The sequence below is a fragment of the Acinonyx jubatus genome, chromosome B1 (genome assembly GCF_027475565.1).
Source record: "Acinonyx jubatus isolate Ajub_Pintada_27869175 chromosome B1, VMU_Ajub_asm_v1.0, whole genome shotgun sequence".
Lineage (NCBI taxonomy): Eukaryota > Metazoa > Chordata > Mammalia > Carnivora > Felidae > Acinonyx > Acinonyx jubatus.
In genome coordinates, this window is record NC_069382.1 from 141749931 (window position 1) to 141769531 (window position 19601).

The 19601-nt window shown below is 45.3% G+C and overlaps 1 protein-coding gene across 3 annotated transcripts in view; it reads right to left on the minus strand.

The window, feature by feature from the left end:
• PARM1 (prostate androgen-regulated mucin-like protein 1) overlaps positions 1-19601 on the minus strand; it is a 110674-nt gene that overhangs the window by 25207 nt on the left and 65866 nt on the right. For 2 of the 3 annotated variants that reach the window (XM_053217251.1, XM_027058355.2), the window contains exon 2: positions 14404-15129. In XM_053217251.1, coding sequence (XP_053073226.1) covers positions 14404-15129 — 726 coding nt within the window. Of the gene's footprint in view, positions 1-10852; positions 10968-12940; positions 12993-14403; positions 15130-19601 lie in introns of those variants that run through there. The other variant, XM_053217250.1, reaches the window with a different exon arrangement.

The following is a 19601-nucleotide window of genomic DNA, read 5'->3' on the forward strand; positions in this document are numbered from 1 at the left end:
CCCCAAACCTTTAAGTCATTAAATTATTGTTTACTCATTTCTTCAGAATGGCAGGGGGTAAACTTTATCAAATGTAGTCAAATATGACCGCAACTGGCATCTTTTATTTCACATTTCTACTCTTACTTAAATGCTGGTTAATGGCAGAATTGCTTAATGGGCAGATGTGGGATTCAAATTTCGGGGCAGGATCCCGAATACCTATCTTTTTCTTCTTCTGGTAATCAGAAGACCTGGTTTGGGGCCTGGTTTCACTTTCATCTAAATATTTTACCTACTTGGGTAGCATATAAAGATGTATACTGGAAATACTAATCTCTTCAAAGATGTATATTGGAAATGTCAGTATCAGGCAAATGCTTATTTCCTCTTCCTCAGTTCCCTTTCATGTGAGCACATCAGCTGTACTTCAAGGATGCAGGGAGCACAGGTTTGCAATGAATACAAGTGGGCACGGTCCCTGGTTATCATGGTTTTAAGGTTTTGTCATTTCGGGGCACCAGGGTGGCTCTGTTGGTGAAGTGTCTGACTCTTGATTTTGTCTCAGGTCATGATCTCACGGTTTGTGAGTTCAAGCCCTGCACTGAGCTCCGTGCTGACTGGGCAGAGCCTGCTTGGGATTCTCTCTCCCCCTCTCTCTGCCCCTCCCCTGCTTGTGCTCTCTAAACAAACAAGCAAACAAACAACATGTAAAAATTCTCCATTTCACTTAACATTTGACAGTCTTTCCCAACGCAAATGAAGCCTCTTTCCCACCAGGAATTTCTTCGGGCTATGTGTTCAGGTCCCCTGATCCCAACCCCCCCATTCGACATTTATAATGTGAACTAGCTTGGGTTTCTACGAACAGCAAACAGTGCTCCCCAGCCCCTTTGCCCATGGCCAGTTTTGCAGCCTCCAGTCAACGTCAGGGGGCATTCCTCTCACTCGGCACTCCTTAGACTAAAGGAGCCCTGGGGAATGAGAACGCCCTCCTGAAACGTGGGTGAGCCCTCCGTCTGAACTCTATTCCAGAGTCTCCTCCAGGACTGCTCTGAGTTCAGTCTTGGCGCTGCAACCGTTCTCAGGGGACATCTGTAGTATTATGCTAAGAACAGTAATAACAACAGAAAGGAAAGCAAAGTCATAGCTGCCATCATTTACCGTGGCTACGCTGTGCCAGGCCCTGAGCTGGGCACAGCGGGGGAGTATCTCCACTTTGGTGGTTAGGAACTGGAGGCTCCAAAAGAAGTTACCAAAAACCTGCTCCACTAGTTAGTGGGAAGGAACGGGATTCAAGCTTTAAAGCTGCATCCCCCAAACCTATGCTCTTCTAGTTTTTGTCATCAGAAGACCCGGCATACAGACCTGCCTTATAGATGCACCCACGAGCTGAGTAACCGTGGGCAAGCCACTTTACCCCTCCCTGTCTGTGTTCATGACCTCATTTGTGTCTCTGTCTCTACTTGTAAACCGAGGATTCTTTCAATCATTCACACAGCTGCTGTTTATTGTTTACGATGTGTCAAACTTTGATGAAACACACCCTGCCTCTCAGCGCCTCTCTACAAATTAAATCGTTCATTTCAAATGCTTTGCCCATCACGAAGTGCAACACAAAGGTCTCACAGGCTCTGGGCACCTTCTACCCATAAAACTCTAAAGCCAGTAAGGAACTTTGGTTCCATAGGAGATGTGAGCCAACCTGGGTATTTTAGAAATGACCGTAGATCTCAAATTCAGGGTTTGCTTCCAGTGAGGTCATGACCAAAGGAACAATGCAATTTTACCATTCAACAGAAATTCTAAGAAGGTTCACTGAATCTAACCTCTTCATTTTACAGAATGGAAGGTGATAGAAATTAAGGGATTTGGTTGAGATCAGACTCCATCAGTTGCAGAGCTGGGACGAGATACCTTTTGATTTCTGGTTTGCATTCTTTTAAATTCTCTAATTCTGGGACTTATCCCAAGTGAAGCTTTAAAGCACTGATAGCTGAGACAACAGATAGGGATAAGATCCTGGCCTCTACTTCACAGCCGTGTTTCCAAAAATCAAACATCTCCATACCGCTGTCATGATTTTTGTCCTGTCCACACCAACCTATGCTATAATTTTCTGAACAGACGTCTTTAAGTCATTATTTTTCTTTAGATATTTACTATATAGATAGCTTCACCCTAAACAGGAATAGCTATGGAGTCATGAATTCAACATGCTGTTTTATTCTTTTCTCAAATTCACATGAAGACAAAAACCAGTCTTTATTAGGACAAAAAGGGTTCGCCACCTTGCATGCTATCCACCCAGAGTAGGGACCACACTCTGGGAACACGGCTCCCAGGAACATCAGTTTCTCAAAGGGGTTGGGAGATGAGATGCTGAGGTGGGGGGGTGAGGCACCGGCCCTCAGGGCCCCGAAAGAGGCCAAAAAAACCAGAGAGCAGAGAGCTGGGGCCAGCAGCATCTGCCCTGTCAACTCCTGTCCCTGCCCCTGGGAATGCAGCAGCTTTATGAATACTGCTTCTTGGTGAAGGCCCAAGTTGGTGGAAATGTGACGTAGGAGTGACAACTGTCTCACCCTGCCTCACCCACTCCCAGGAGCGGTGCAGACACGAGGGAGGACTTCACTTCTGGGTCCATCAAGCTAAGCCCTATGTCTGCCCCTTCACATGCGCTATGCCAGTTTCTGCCCTTCTCAGCTCTCTCCTGCAGGACAAATTTGCAGTGCCTGGCTTTATAGCCTAGCATAATTAGTTTTAAATTACTTTATACAAGGTATATAATTCAGCCTAGACTGAATTATAACTTCTTTACAAAAATGTTTTTTAATGTTTATTTATTTTTGAGGAGTGGGGGGAGGGGCAGAGAGAGAGGGAGACACAGAATCCGAAGCAGGCTCTAGGCTCTGAGCTGTCAGCACAGAGCCCGATGCGGGGCTTGAACTCATAAACTGTGAGATCGTGACCTGAGCCGGAGTCGGACGCTTAACCCAGGCACCCCTGGACTGAGTTATAACTTCTAATGAGCTAAGAGAACTACAACTTGCCATGGGGTGAGGGGGGGAGGATTTCAGCTCAGATTCCTGGGGCAGAGGGAAGGCGGGCAGGGTCGGAGAACAGAGAATCCCCTCTATGGTTTGCCCCGGATGAAGGAGAATTCTCTTTCCTGTTCTGAAAATTCTGATCTCTAAGTATGAGCGGGTCAGCTGTGTCATGTCAGGTCACCTAACTCCTTGACTGGGGGACAGATATTTCTATTCAGGAGTCAAGTCAGAAAGAGGAAAAGAAATCCCTAAATCACTCTGCTACCCGAGTATCCTTAATGCAATTCGCGTTGAAATTATGGAAAAGAATTCCCTGGGGTTCTTTCAGGTGGGAACAACTAACTACATGGCAGTGGGGAGGAGGAGGAGTGTGGGAGCTGAGAAGTCAGCCTTTTGTGGCCCCTGACTTTCAACAGTAAGGGACCAGGTTGAGAATCTCAACTCGGAAGTCATCCCTTTGTGAATTCCACGGAGGGGGTGAATAATGGATGGCACTGCTTGCTTAAAAGCTGTCACTGATCTCCATGGACTCCATGGACGGGGAGGTTTTTGTTATTGTTCCTTCAGTATTTCAATGAGGACAATGAGGCATGACCATGGATAAATCAATTCTGGGTAAAATAAATCAGAAAAGTTGGCCCAGGCTCTTTTTGAGACTCACCCAGTCTGCAAGGCAAGGCTCAGGGTCCTTTGGGGTTCACCAGCCTTCGTAAGTGAGACCTTCCACACTGGTGTTCCCTTGAGGACATAAGCAAGAAGGAAGGGAGGAACCTCTCAGAGCCCGAGATAGAGACCTAACCCTATTTGCCAAGCGGTGTACAAATGTATGACTTTTATCATGGAATATGGGTGGAGAGCAGAGAGTTAACAGTTTCAGGACACCTGTTCCAATACTTACCTTGGCCAATGGCAGTGACACTAGTATAATTAATGCAGCCCAAGGACTCAGGGATCTCTGCAGAACCATTAATTAATTTAGCCTTGCCTCCATGTATTTAGTCACCTAGGCCAGGTAGAAATCTGCTTTTGGATATTATTATTTTACCAAATTTTAATTTTTCCCAGACTCAGCCCCCAAGGTTTTAGCGTTAAAAACTTTGGAAAGAAAATAATTTCCGGGGCGCCTGGGTGCCTCAGTTGGTTAAGTGTCTGACTTTGGCTCGGGTCATGATCTCACGGTTCCTGAGTTCAAGCCCCGCAGCAGGTTCTGTGCTGACAGCTCAGAGCCTGGAGCCTGCTTCAAATTCTGTGTCTCCTCCTCTCTCTGCCCCTCCCCTGCTTGTGCTCTGTCTCTCTCTCTCTCAAAAATACATAAACATTAAAAAAATAAAGGAAAATAATTTCTAAACTTTGATGCCAGTAAAGAGGAGTGAAACCCTAGCTCCTAACTGGCCACACTCAGGGGCCAGTGGGTCCTTGGCAAAATCCTAGCTCGGCTTTTGTATCCCCGTCTCCCCGCAAGACTTCTTTTCTCCCCGCTAGAAATCTCCAGTTGTTGGAGATTTCTCTACCCTTTCCCTCTGCGTTTCCCAAGTTCCACAAAAGAGTTACTATTTCAAATGTGAACCTAGTTATTTCTCCTTTACACGCTCTTTTGATTATCCTTTTCTGTACTGTGTTATAGATGGGTACTTGAATGGATCCTTATTACCTAATATTTACAGTAATAATCCTTTTGGGAGTCTTAAAGTGTTTTACAAACATTCCATTTTTTTTCAAGTTGAGAAAATCAAAGTCTAGAAGAGTCAGACTCTTGTTGGTATCCACACAGAGAGCTGGAAACCCACTGTAATAATAATAATAGCTAACATTTACTTAGTGTGAACTGTGCAAAAGACACTTTATATATACTTGTCTCAGTTAATGCTAGTAAGCACCCTATAAGGCAAGTACTGCAATTCTGTTGTCCTTGTTTCATAGATGAGGAAAACGTGATACTCAACGACAAACAAACTTGTGCACGTCTCCTCTCCAACAAGTGGCGTCGGTGGAATCTGAACCAGGCAGTCTCTTGCCAAAGTTTGTAATTCTTACCCCTCTTGGAGCCCGTCTTCAAAGTGACCCCACAATTTCTCCAAACAGAAATACGGCAAAGTGTTTTTGATGGCCCACCTCCACGGACTCACTGAGATTTTATGATTTTAACCTAAATTCACCTTCAGTTTTGAGACTGTGGTTCCCCCCCCGCCCCCGAAGGTTGGGAGTCTGATGATAAAGGGAAGGTACCGTGACATAAGATGCTGGTTCTTACTGGCCAATATTTTCCTTTCGTGAGACCGGAGAAACAAGGCATGCTGAGGGCAATATCAATTAAGCATCCAGTATGCGTTCTAGAACACACTGGGGTGGGATTTTTACATTCTTATCTGATAAAGATGATGGATTGGTGCTGATCCGTTTTCACTTTCCTGTTATTATTTTATGATGAAAAAGACATGATCTTTGCAGTGCAAAGATTACGGTAAAGGGTCTGGATATAGAACTGGTTCTATTCCAACCAGTTTCCCCAGTGAGACAGTAAGCCACAGATTCATTAATGATATCAGCTGTGCTTATAAGCTAAATCCCACTCTCTCAGTGAAGCATTTCCAGAATCACTTTAGTCATATACGACTGGTGAAATTATTTGAAACAGAAAGTAAGAAAGTGTTCCATGGAGACAGAAACTCTCCAAATGTAATGAAAGGTGATGCTAAGACAATTAAAATACGGGATGGAGTTGCACCCCTACCAGGTAACAACATAAATGGTAACTAGCTGGTTTCATTACCTTGACATATATTTTTTAAAGGATATTTTGGAAATATCTCAAAACCAGATTAAGGTTTAGGTAGTAAAAAGTAAACCAAAGGAGAAATAAAAGTCATAGAGACAAGAATGCAGAATAATTTTTACCTAAAATGAAATCTGATCTTTGGAGTTCCTTTGGGCAATTTACTTGGAGTTAACAAACTTTGAGGTTTAGCCTAAGTTTCAAAAATTGGGCACAAAATAAAAAAAAAGAAATGTGACTGAGGGTTTTACAGCAATCCATAATCTCATCAGCTCTGAAGTCCATCGGAACCAAAGGCAGGAGGCAGCCAGCAGGTTAGGAAGGAGGTGTGGTGGGAAGGGGCAGTGGGAACCCACAGTGGCAGCACAGAGCCCTTTAGGTCGTCTAGAATGATCGCAATGTATTACAGGGGTATCTGTGTGCATGGGAGTTATGAACTAAATGTTTATGCCCAACCCCCAACTCATATGTTGAAATCCTACCCCCGGTATGATAGTATCTGGAGGTGGGGCCTTTGGGAAGTGACTAGGTCATGAGGTGGAGCCCTCGTGAACGGGATTAGTGCCCTTATAAAAGAGTCCCCAGAGAGCTCCTATGCCCCTTCTGTCACATGAGGACACAGTGAGAAGATAGCCATGTGTGAACCAAGAAGTAGGAGGTCTCATCAGACACTGAATCTGCAGGTGATTTGATCCTGGATATCCCAGCCTCCAGAACTGTGAGAAGTAAATTGTTTAAGCCACCCAGCCTGTGGTATTTTTTCCTACTAGCTTGAACTGATTAAGACAGTACGTGAAAGCATTTTTCTTCATCCTCAATCCAAAGGTCAGGGTTTACAAGGCTAAGAAAATACGTGGATTTATTATCTGAAGTTTGATATTTAGTCATTAAACTATACACTGTTGGGTGCTAGGAATTTCTTTGTGAGCCCAAACAGACAAGGCCCCACCCATAGTTACCTAGAAATGCAGGGTAAACGATGAACAAAGAGCCACAAGCATAAATGTGAAGAAGAGATACAACTGAACTGTGACAGTGTAACTGGAAGACCAGAGCTAGACTGGGGGGCCCAAGAGAGACTTCCTGAACAGGTGATCTGAGCCGCTGAGACCCCAGGAATGAGTTAGAATTAATTGGTGAAGGGATGTGTTTTGGGTTCCCAGGAGAAGGTGTGTCAAGAGGGAGATGAGCACGTTCATGAAACGGACAGACGTCAGCGTGGGAGGGCCAGAGAGCAAGGAGTAGGGGGTGGGATGAGGCAGGGATGGCAGGGCTCTGTGGCCTTATGGATTCCATCCTAAGGGCAGTGGGATGTCCCAGAGGGGCTGGGATGCAGGGAGGAGCGAGGGGTGTGTGACCTGATCAGATCTGTGTGTGATCCTCACTCTGGCTGCTCTTTGGTGAATGGGCAGGATGGGGAGATGGGTGCAGGGGAGCACAAAGAGGGGCCATGGCGGTGGAATTATGGGAGCTCGGGCATGAGAGCAAGAATGAAGTGAAGCGGATGCACTTGGCAGCTACGAAGATTTCGAAATCAACAGTGTTTGGTACTGAGAGGACACAGGGAGCAAAGAAGAACAACCTGAAAAGATGGTGGCACCTGTTATTGAAAGAGGCCAGGCTTGGGCATGCACAGGGATAGGATGTCTGTACCACTGAGCCTAAGACGGATATAATACACTTCAGGATTATCGCTTCCTGACACATTCTGGGCATTCCAAAAGGATGTGATCGGCACATTTGACATTCTTTTAGATGATATTCTCACTATGTGTTCTTATTAAATCACCATTTTCTCCCTTTAACATATTTTTAATCATCTAAATATGATGGTAATTAACTTACTACAACACACATTTTTTTATTCCTAAAATTTTTCCATGTGTCCTTTAAAAAACATTCTTCCATAATTTGCCTATTTTTGAATGATATGGAAAATTTTAACACTTCAGTGTGACTGTCAACTATTCAAGATTATATAGACCTTGCAAAATAGTTATATTTTGGTTAAATAAGTAAGTAAGTAAATAAATAAATATATTCTTCCATCTTTTTAAGGACTTAATTCTTTCTCAAATCTATACTCATCGTTACAAGTTAATCATGGAGTAAGGAGCTGTCGTGTAGAGCTAAAAGTCCCCTGCAGGTATGGAGGTAGAGATGTCTAGATGCCCATGCCTGCCGAGTACCCTTTATTTAAGGGTATTTATTAGCACAGTTTGTACTGAATAAAGACGGGGGTTGAGACAAGCAATTTAAAGTTCGAAGGCCTGCGGCACCTGGGTGGCTCAGTCGGTTAAGCGCCTGACTCTTGATTTAGGCTCAGGTCATGATCTCGTGGTTCATGAGCTCTAGCCCCGCGGCAGGCTCTGTGCTGACAGCGTGGAGCTTGCTTGGGATTCTTTGTCTCCCTCTCCTTCTCTGCCCTTCTCCTGCTCACTCTCTCTCTCTCTCTCAAAATAAATAAATGAACATTAAAAAAAAAATAAAGTTCAAAGGCCTTCATCAATTTTCACAATGATATGTCCTCTCTGTAACGGGAAGTATAAGATAGCATAAAGAAGGCCAGTGGATGCTTGGATTTTATAGACAAAAGAGAATATCCCCTTTGCATCAAGCAAAGTGACTGCAATTTTAAAGTTTTCATTTGCGTAAATTGAAGACATTTTGAATATAACTTGGAGCGTGATGTCAGTTAATCTTGCAAGCATTTGCTGAGCACCAAATCATGCACGACACCGTTCAATTTAGTTTATGGGTCAAAACATATCAGAGTCATGGTTTCCGCCCTTTTAGAGTTCTGATTTAGTAACACGAGAGGATCCAAATTTAACATATCGTGCAGCTCTTTCTTTCTTAAAAACAAAACAGAAACAAACATCAGAACTCATTTGCCCTGCAGAGCCGCTTTGGGATGGCCGCGACTACCACCTGCCTCTCCTTCCATCAGGCAGCCCCACCGCCCCTTGGACTCGGCAGGCCGCACTCCGTCCACGGGGCTTATTTCCACAGTGGTCCTGGAGGCCATCAGTCCTCCCCTGACTTTTCACTTCTGTGATTTCAGGTAGGATGGGTCTAGTGGAATAAACTCTTGACTCAGGGCCAGTTAGGAGAACTGAATGGCAATCCTGGTCTGGGTGCTCAAGTGAAAACTTGAGTAAGTTGCTAATCTCTTTGGTTGAACAGATACCATCGAGATCACATCACTGGAATGTTCTGAACATCACACAAGGGGCTTACCTATGTCAACTGCTAGCCTGACTCTTAGAACACGTATGTTCTCAGTCAGCTTCATATGAATATGGATCTCATTCTTCTGCATCGGACAATTATAATACACAATTTCATGGCATGATAAGCCAAAAGGACCTGAAAGATTGTCTCTCTTGTATTTAGTTTATAGCTAAGAACCTTAAAGTCAAAGTAGTTAAGTGACATGGTTTATCAGTGGCAACAGCAAACTGGAAACCAGGTACAAACTGTCTTTGTGTTTCTAGCACTGAACTTCCTGCAACTTAACCATACATGTTCCTGACAACTGAATATTCTTAAAATATAATTCTCAGCATTTTCTTCTCCTGATCAAAAGCTCTTGATGACTCTTAATCGTCTGGCAAGTAAAGTAAACCACCTTATCCTGCTACTCAGGGTCCTCTAACACTTGTTCTGAAATCTCGTTTCCTGCTTCTGCGAGTTTCCTCTCCATGCAGTCTGGGATCCACTAAACTAGGTTACTTGCCATGTTGTGTTCATGCTACATTGTAAGCTCCATGAGAACAGTGATGTCTCATTCATGGCCAAATCCCCGGTACCTAGTCAGATGCCTGACTCATAGTTAAAGCTCAATGAAAGTTTGTTGAAAATGGTGGATACTCTTCATTACAATAAATGTAACAGCAACAGAAATAATAATAACAATAGTAAAATGGCAATAATAATGATGATAAATCATAGTAAAATAATAATCATAGATATTGACTGGGCCATTGGTCAACAGTCACTAAGCTATACATTTCTTTTTTTAAAGTTTATTTCATTTATTTTGGGGGGGGTGGGGCACAGAAAGAGGGATAGAATCCCAAGCAGGCTCTGCATCCTCAGCACGGAGCTGGGATGGGGGTCGATCCCACAGACCGTGAGATCGTGACCCAAGCTGAAATCAAGAGTTTGATGCTGAACTGACCGAGTCACCCAGCCGCCCCTAAGCTGTAAATTTCTTAATTAAACCTTATAATAATCCAGTCATGTGGATACTGTTCTTATCCTATTGATGACATGACCAATGCTCAGGGAGATGAAACAACTTCTCTGGTGTTGGTTGACTGACTCTTTCATTCACATGTTCAACAAATGTTACTGAGGGGCTACCCTGTGTCAGGCTCTGTTCTAGGGATTGGGGATGCAGCCTACATATTCCTCTTCGTGAACAAGCTCTTTGCTTTCAGGGAGCTGACATTCTAATGGCAGAAAACACACACCTACTCACTAAATAAATGAGATAGAGAGTGGTAAGAGATCGTGATGGGATGACGGTTTCATAAAGGGCTAAGGGTAAAGGCTCACTGAGGGGATGACAGTCGAGGTCTTGAGTGATGGAAAGGAGTGAGCTGTGAAAGACCCAGAGGTTTTTAAAATATCTCAGGCAAAGGGAACAGCAAGTACAAAGGACCTGAGGTAAGAGTGTCTCTGGTATGTTCCAGAAAACAGTAAGGCTGCCGGTGTGTCTGCAGGTGAAGGTGGAAGAAGAGAGCAGAAAGACCGCACAGATTAGATCACGTGAACACTGCAGGCGCCTCACAAACTTGGCTTTGGCTCTGATTCAGAAGGTAAGCAACAGGAGAGTCAGAGCCAGGGAGTGACAGGTTCTATCCTGGGTTCTAAAAGGATCTCTCTGGCAAGGATGTAGCTAGTGGGGATCAATTACAGGAATATTAAAATCGTGTCTGTGACCGAAGGCAGAGGAGCCTGGGTTCTGATGGGCTGCATGAGGAGTCTCTGAGGAAAGGAGTCCAGGATTAGCCCAAGGTTTCTGGAAGGTGAGGGAGGAGCAGGTCAGGGGCCGAGGATTTCAGGACCTTACCACATACACATTCAGTGCAAGACGCCTACGAGCCACACACGTGGAAATACGAGTTAGCTGACAGCTGGATGTACACGTCTTTAGTTCACTGAAACGAAACAGGGATAGAACTTTCTGTCTCAAAGTTATCAGCATGTGGATGGCATGGTGAGTCCTGTGGTGGGATGAGATCATCTCAGGAATGAGTGTGGAGAGGTCAGCAGAGAGGAGGGCAGGACTGGCCCTGGGGTTGCTCTGGTGTGGGAGGGGGTGAGAGGCAGGGACTTTGGAGGAGTGGTCAGCGAGGCAGGTGAAGGAATGAGAGATGTGTCCTCGACGTCAGATGGAGACTGCGCTTTAAAGACCAGGGCAGTGACCATCCCTGTCAAATGCTGTGGAAAGGTCAGATCAAGCCAGGCCTCAACCCCGAGACTCGGTAGACGTGGAGGGCATTGGAAAACTCACCAAGAGCAATTCTGGGGCTTGCAGCTGCTGGGTAGATCCTGAACTACTTTGCCACTGCTTCCCTACTTTGCACGCAGGTGCTTGGATCTCCCTTGCCCTGTCTCTCTTTAGGTCCAAATTCCCTTCCTCTCCTGGGACCCTGCTCCTGTGCCCCCTCCATCACAGAACCTTCCCTGATCCCCTAGTCAAATTTCACCGCCGTGGCATTTACCTTGTTTTAGCATTATTCATTGGTGACTGTATCTAGATATTTGTTGAATGGATGAGTCCCTGGGCCAATAGAAATATGCCATGTGAACTTCATGCAGAATAAGACAAAATGCTAAACAGAAGTGTGGTATTATTACTGTCACAATCAGGGCAGCTCACGCATCTGAACACGTACACCCCCAAACGGTAACCTGCCAGCATGGTCTCTGGGTGTTGCTGGGCCTGCAGGGCTGGGGGAGGAGGGAGCACAGAGACACCGGCTGTTGAAAGAAGACTTGATTGTGGTTTTAAGGATCTGGGCTCTGGGCCCAGCTCTACCACTGGGTGGTGTGACCTTGGGTGAGGCCCTCCAAACTTCTGGGACATAATTTCTTCACCTTTGAAACGAACGAACAGATTGTACCCCATCTGCTCAAAGATCCTTCCACACACTTCCGTTTATACTCAGGTTAGAAAGTAATGTGGTCACTCTAATGGTATTAAGAGTTACTTGCGCCCTTTCTCTCTACTCAAACTGCAAAGATTCAAAGACAGGTTTCCCACGTCTCTGCCTCAAGCACAGTATACTGGTGGATGCAGAGGAAATGTTTTTTGATTTAATAGATCACAAGAATAAATCCTTTCTGGTCTATGAAATGTATACTGGCCCGATCTCTCTTTACCCTGCCACCCATCTCTCTTCTCAAATCGGTCCCTCCTTCCTTCCTTAATTCACCTCGGAGTTGCTACTGGGTGTAATATTCCCTAGAGCTATAAAGGTTCATGACCCAGCTCTGTCACTAATTTTGCACCTCTTGACTCTGTTGGCTTAGAGTTGAGGACATCGAGACAGAGGTTCTGCAACACAGGCCAGAGCACTGGAACTGGATGGTCTCAGATAATCCAGCCCAAGGAACTAGGGTACTTGTAGAAAGTGGTAGGTTGTGTCTGATTCGGGAGATTTATGCATGGCAGGCTCAGAATCTGTGCTCAGGAATCTTAATCCACCATGTCTGAGTATCCCGGAGGGGACAGAACGCGGAGAGAGGGCCATCAGTCAGAAAGCCGAAGACACGGCGTCACGGGGGTGGTGTCGTGGCCTGAACTAGGAAAGAGAGAAGAGACGAAGGCCACTTTGAGCCAGTACTTTGCTGGCACCTTTGACAGGGACAGTCCTTCAGACACTGAGTCAACACCCACCCTGTTCCAGGAACCGGGTCCGTGTTACAGAGGTCACCTGCAGGCTGGGAGCCCAGCATCCTACAACACCACACCGAAAGGCACTGTGATGAGTGCTGGCGGGAGGTGTGAACAGGGTGCCAATGGGGATGGGGGCTGCACAGACGAATCAGCCTTTCAACTGGGTGTGCCACTCTCTACTGTACCCTTCTCCACTTTGCTCTCTGATGAACCCTCTGGGAGGCTGACCTGTATGGACGACATCCATGGGCTTCCCCGTTCTTGGCTTCTGGCTGTATATCTAAGGGAAGGGAGATGGGGAGGGCAGAAGGTTTATTTATTTCACTCTCAGGGTTAGCTGTATCTCTCTCAACCAAGACTCGGTGCTTCTGTCAAGGTGGTCTGTTCTACAAGACTCTCCTTCTGGGTTCTGGTGACTGTTCCCTCCTCCAAGGCCTGACTCACGACAGCTCTGCTATTATGCTCCCCTGTGGTTACCCTGGACCTTCGTAATTAATTCCTTTACCCCCGTTTGACTGCCTCGCTGTCTCTTTTGGGACTCTCGCGGATATATTAGGCCTTTGACATCAGAACGCGTAATTCTTCGGGACGTCATCCCCTAGTAAACTCATCTTCCGTGAGGAATCATGTCTTGTTAATCTTAGCCCTCTCTCCCCACCTCCACTGCTTACTGGAGTTTCTGTTCGTAGAGGTTTTCATCGTTAAACGGGAGTTCAAGTCTCCTCGGTCACAGCCATTCCTTTGACTCCAGCTGGTCATGTGTGGCTCTATTCTGAATACTCCCAGGGCAGCCCACAGCTCTGGCAGGACTGTCCCAGCGAAGGGGCCACAGAGCCATTTCCCCCTTCACCTTCTGGCTGCTCTCACCTTATTGTTTCTTGCTCAGGAGGCCAAACGCTCCCACTAAAGCCTATTCCTGCTCAGTATCCTCAAGTTTACCATCTTTACGTCAATGTCACACACATGGGACCTTCGAAGAGACCCTAAATCTCCCTCCGCTGTAATTTCCGAGATTGGAAAATCAAGATAAAAATAATACTGACTTCACAGGGCTGCTGGGAGAATAAAAACAAATCCAATGCCCTGTAAAATTTATTGTCTTTCCCATGAACTCTAGCAGTGACTATAAAGACTCAGCCAAGTTCTCTACACACACCCCCCCCCGCCCCTCCCTACTTTGCTTTACTGGTTTCCATGAAGTAAGCACTTCGTTAATACACTGAGAAAAATACTAATAACTGACATGTCCTGAGCACTTATTAAGTAAGTACTTCACAGGCATCACGTAGAATCTCCCCAAGGATCATGTACGATAGAACCCCTTGTGTCCCCATTTTACAGATGAGGAAAAATAAGGGCACAAAAAGATGAAGTCACGTGCCCAAGGTCAGGAGCCGGAACTAAAACCTAGGAAGCGTGCCCCAAAGCCACACTGTCACCCCCTTTGCTTATACTGTCTCATCTGCTGCCATTGTCTGTGACATCTGTGAAGACAAATTGTAAAGACTGGCTGTAATAATGAGATATCCTGTAGAAATTATCACGTGACTAAAGGCAAAGTTTGCACTTCTGTGGACATTCTTGTGAATTCAGCTCAGGCACTGCACCGCGAAATTCAAACGTAACCTACTGTGCTGGGTTAATGGAACCGCATTCTTAACATCTCCAGTGGTCTAGGGACTGAGACTCACCTGAACTTAGAGCATGCTCCACTTCCTGCATGATCACCCCGGGGGAGGCAGTGGTCTCGACGTCGATCAGCATACAGGTCACTTTGGCCGGCACTGTCGCTTGGGGCGTCGTCTCCGTGGGCACAGGCTCTGCCGTGGCATGCGAAGTGGGTGTGTGGTCAGAGCTGTGCTCTTCTGCTGGGGACTCTGGTGTGGCTGGGGCTCCTGTGGGCTTGAGGCTGGTCTCAGCAGAGCTGTGGTTGGTGCTGGCAGAGGAGGCAGACGAAGCCTCCGGGGGTGAGGTTGACAGGGGTGGAGGTGATGAGGCTGCAGCCTGAGGGGAGGTGAGTGCAGGAGACTCCGTGGGGGACTCAGCGGGGGACTGAGCTGGGGTCTCAGAGGGGGACTGCGACCCTGTGGGTGGCACACTTGCCTTGGGAGTGCCTGAGCTGTGTTCTGAGGGCGTGGGTGTTAAGTGCAGCCCCCCGCTTGTTGGGGAGGGGTCTGTGTTCTTGCGTTCCCAGTGAGAGGCCGGGAGGCTGGTGTCCTCCTCTCTGGGCTCTACGGAAACGTTCTTGGGGAGTGTAGGTGTTGGAGCCGAGGTCGTAACTGGGAAGACGGATGTGCCAGTGGTCGGGGAGGCAGGGGGGCTTTGCGGAGAGCTTGTCCAGATGCCGGTCAACGAGATGTTTGTCGGAAGAGAAAGAGGCAAGGGGCCTGATGTAGGCAGGCTCTGGACCCTCAGCCCTGTGGAAAAGCCAGAACAAACGAGGTGAATGCGTGAAAACCCGGGAGGCAAGGCTGCTTTATAGCACGTTCACAGATCTTTCTCATTTTGCATTGCGCCTCCCCAATTGTGCAGGTGACTTTTAAATGTTTTCTTCCCGCTAACCGCTCCCTCCTCCCTTTGTGACTTAGTAGGAACCAGCCCCAAGGCTCCGTAAGAATAATTAGTGGGTCAGGCAACACGAGCCCGGCCAACACACTGAATGAACCCAACTCGTCTCCTGCTTGCTTAGAAGTGTGCCCTTAAAATAGTGAGACTCTCTGAGGAACTGACCTTTATGGGGATTTGTCCAGAATGCTGAGGGGCTGGTTCCCCAATGCCTGCAGTGATACCCAGGGTATGTGCTGAGGGTGGGGAAGGCGTGCTTGGTGAGGGCACAGCTGGAGGAGCTTACTGATTGGCTAGTCCCTCTGAGGGGAGCTCACTGATTGGCTGTTCCCTGTCCCAGGATTGTGGGCTCTGCATTTATGCACAGGGATGCTGGCGCTATGGGCTTGCCGGCTGGCATGAGTCAAGATGTGGACACATCCCTTGTGAAGGAGGAAAGGGGGAAATCCCAGAATAAAAGCTGAGAGGAGGAATTTGAGGTTTGGAAATATCATCTGAGACTGGAACCCAGTTCTTTCAAATTCTAGCTGGGGTCTTTACATCTTGCAAAATGTTCTCCTTCACATTTTGTAAAATTTAGAATTAGTTTTTTCTTCCTTCCTCCCTCCATTTACACATTCCATTTAATTAACTAATTCTTTCATTCAAGTACTTAATAAATGGCTTCTAAGTGCTATCACTCTGCTAGTACTGGGTTTTGATTTTTTTTTTAATTTTAATGTTTACTTTTGAGAGAGAGAGATAGACCATGAATAGAGGATGGGCAGAGAGAGAGGGAGACACAGAATCTGAAGCAGGCTCTAGGCTCTGAGCTGCCAGCACAGAGCCTGATGTGGGGCTCAAACTCAGGAACTACAAGATTGTGACCTGAGCTGAAGTAGGTCGCTTAACTGACTGAACCACTCAGGTGCCCCTTGATTTCGCTTTTTATGTAAACCATCTTTTGATTGACTCCCATGCCCCTTATCATCCCCCCAACCTTTTCCCCTAGTCGTTGGCACCCTCTCTCACTCAGCTGCTCGCTTAAAAACCGAGTCAACCTTAAGTCAAAACCTTAAGTCATCTCTTTCCCTCATACTGCACATCAAATTCATTGGCAAATTATAATGGCCCAACCTTGAAAACATGCCAACTTAATCACTTTTCACCACCTCCCCCATTATCTCAACATCACCTGAGCCACCAGTCACTTGCTAGACTATTGCCATAGTCTCTTCATTGGTCTTCTGCTTTCCAGATTTTCTCCCTTTCAGTTACTTTTCACATAGCAGCCAGCATATTTTAAAGTCATCAATCAGATCATGTTCATCAACTGGTCAAAACCTTCCAAAGCCTTCTATCTGCTGCACCTAGAACAAAATCCCAAACTAATCCCCCACTGTCTCCCCATGCTCTCTTCATCATTCCAGTTGGTCTCTACTCAAATGGCCACCTCCTTCTCAGAGGAGCCTTCCCAGATGATCCTAACTATAATCATTCCTACTCCAGCTAGCTCCTTGCTTATTTTTTTAAAAGCTTACTTTTTTAATTGTTAAAATATACATAGCATTTACCATTTCCACCATCTTTAAGGGTACAGTTCAGTGGCATTAAGTACCTTCCCATTATTGTTCAACCATCACCACTAACCCATCTCCAGAACTTTCTTATCTTTCCAAACTGAAACTCTGCACCATTAAATAATAGTACTCTCCTTTCTTCCCTCTCCCCAGTCCTGGAAACCACTATTCTACTTTCTGTCTCTATGAATTTGATTGCTGTAGGTAATGCAAGCAAGTAGAATCATATTATAATTGTCCTTTTATGATGGGCTTATTTCACTTAGCATAATGTCTTCATGGTTCACTCATAGTGTAGCAGGTGTCATAATTTCCTTACTTTAAAAAAAATGTTTATTTTTGAGAGAGGGAGAGAGAGAGAGAGAGAGCACGTGCACAAGCAGGGGAAGGGCAGAGAGAGGGGGACAGAAGATCTGCTGTGTTGACAGCAGAGACCCCTGATGAAGGGCTCCAACTCATGAACTGCAAGATCATGACCTGAGCCAAAGTCAGATGCTTAACCAACTGAGCCACCCAAGAGTTTCCTTCCCAGAAAATTCCACCCAGAATTTCCTTCCTTTTTAAGGCTGAATAATATTCCATTGTATATATAGGCCACATTGTATTCATCCATGCATTCATTGATGGACTTCGATGGTTGCTTCTACCTTTTGGCTACCGTGAATAATGCTACGAATCTGAGTGTACAAATATCCATTTGAGACCCTGCCTTCAATTCGTCATATACCCAGAAGTGGACGTGGTGGGTCATATAGTAATTTTATGCTTGATTGCTTGAGGAACCACCATACCCTTTGGTCATTTTTGTGTTTTGTAAAATAAAATGGTTTCTTCCTGAAATCATTTTATTTATTTTATTTATTTATTTATTTATTTATTTATTTATTTATTTCTCTCTCTCTCTCTTCTATCAGAATATAAGTTCCATGAGGGTATAGGGACATGATCTTATTCATTGCTGTTTGCCTCAGACAGTGGCTAGGTCATAGTAAGTACTCAGTATGTACTTGTAGAAGGAAGGGAGGAAGGGAGGAAAATGAATTAACTTAAGAACTTCATTCAAAAATACCCCAGAATCTCTCTATTCTCTTCTATGTATCCCTTAGTATGGCCACATCCATCATAGCTACCTCAGCAATGGCTGCCTACCGGGTGTAACATGAGGGAAGGAACCTTGCTTTGAAAGTCAGCCTCACTCTATGTCACTCTACCATGACATATACCTATCCTGGATGTCATGTTAGGTCTTCGGCTATTTAACCCTCCATACTCTGAAGAGATTTCCTTGACCATATAGGTAATGGTCAACCATGATCAAAATTCATAAGGAATAAAACATGGGCTAGATTCCAGCACAGAGGAAGGGGGGAAAAGATGTATATGGATGCATTCAGGCACTTGGGATAAAACTGCTTACTTCTTCATTCTTGTGCATAGTAGCCTCAGCAACTGATGAAAAGTTGTGCTACAGAATCCATCCTGAAAACGTAATTTTCTCATGCTTAACCAAATTTAACATTTGGATTGTTATCAAAGCACTTGGTTTTATCTTACAGAAAAGGAGTTGGTCAAGACCGTAAACCACACGAGGGCGACTGTCCTAGGAAACAGGAGGGCAGACCTCCTAAGTTAGCCACATAATAGTCCATGTTGCTAGGGCGGACTTTTGGCAGTTCTGAAGTGTCAATGGTTTCAGGATGGATACAGATCAAGAGATCTTTCAAATATGGACAAAACAACAGTTGGGACAAAGATTATTAAAATACTAGACCTTCATATGTGACCTCTGGAGCTTACTAGCTCTGCCTCCTGGTAGCTCCCATGGCTCATTATTCTGTGGCCACAAAACAAAAATGGCAATGTTTACTGTTGACAGTATCATTGAACAGACTGGCAGAGGGAGGCAGAAACAGTCTCAGTCTGGTAGGTGAGTCAGAATCTTTGGAAACCTGGGATAAACTAGGAATAAGTCATATACAAAGAAACACTCATTCATTCATTCATTCATTCTTTCATTGAGTAGCTTCTATGTCTATAGCTTTGTCCTCAGGGAGCTCAATATCCAGCATGACGGAAACGACACCTGACTTCCTGAAATATGATGTGGTAAGTGCCTCGCTGAAGCAAAAGCAGGTTAGAGTGGGACCCCTGAAGTACAATGAATCCAATCTGTATAGGGACCATGGAATGCAAAAATATACAAATGTCATTTTCAGAGGACATTTAGAGAAGTCACAGAAGAGATGACATTTGAGTTGGTTCTGAAAGGATGACAACACACAAGGTGCCACTTAAGGTATGTGATGTTCAGGGTGACACTTGCATTGTCATTTCCAGTGGAGCTAAAAGCTGTACCATGGAAATCATTACAGTGCTAAAAATAACATGCTCCAGTAATTGGTTTTGTTGCTTAGAAATGTCCACTTTCTTGTTTAACCCTGACTAATATACTTTAATAACCCCTACCCTTCCTGCTTCCAAAGAAGACTGGAGGTGGTCATTTCCCATGGCTACCTTCTGAATACTTATTTAAGGTTCTTTTAAATGTTTATTTATTTGAGAGAGAGAGACAGAGAGAGAGAGAGAGACAGAGAAAACATGAGTGGGGGAGGGACAGAGTTGGAGGGGCAGAGTGTGGGGAGGGACAGAGGATCTGTGCCCCATATCTTCTGAATACTTACTTAAAATACTTTCCAGTCTAATTCAAGCAATTCCTACTCTTAATGAAACAGCAATGCAGCAAGTTGTGACCGTGCTGGTTATCT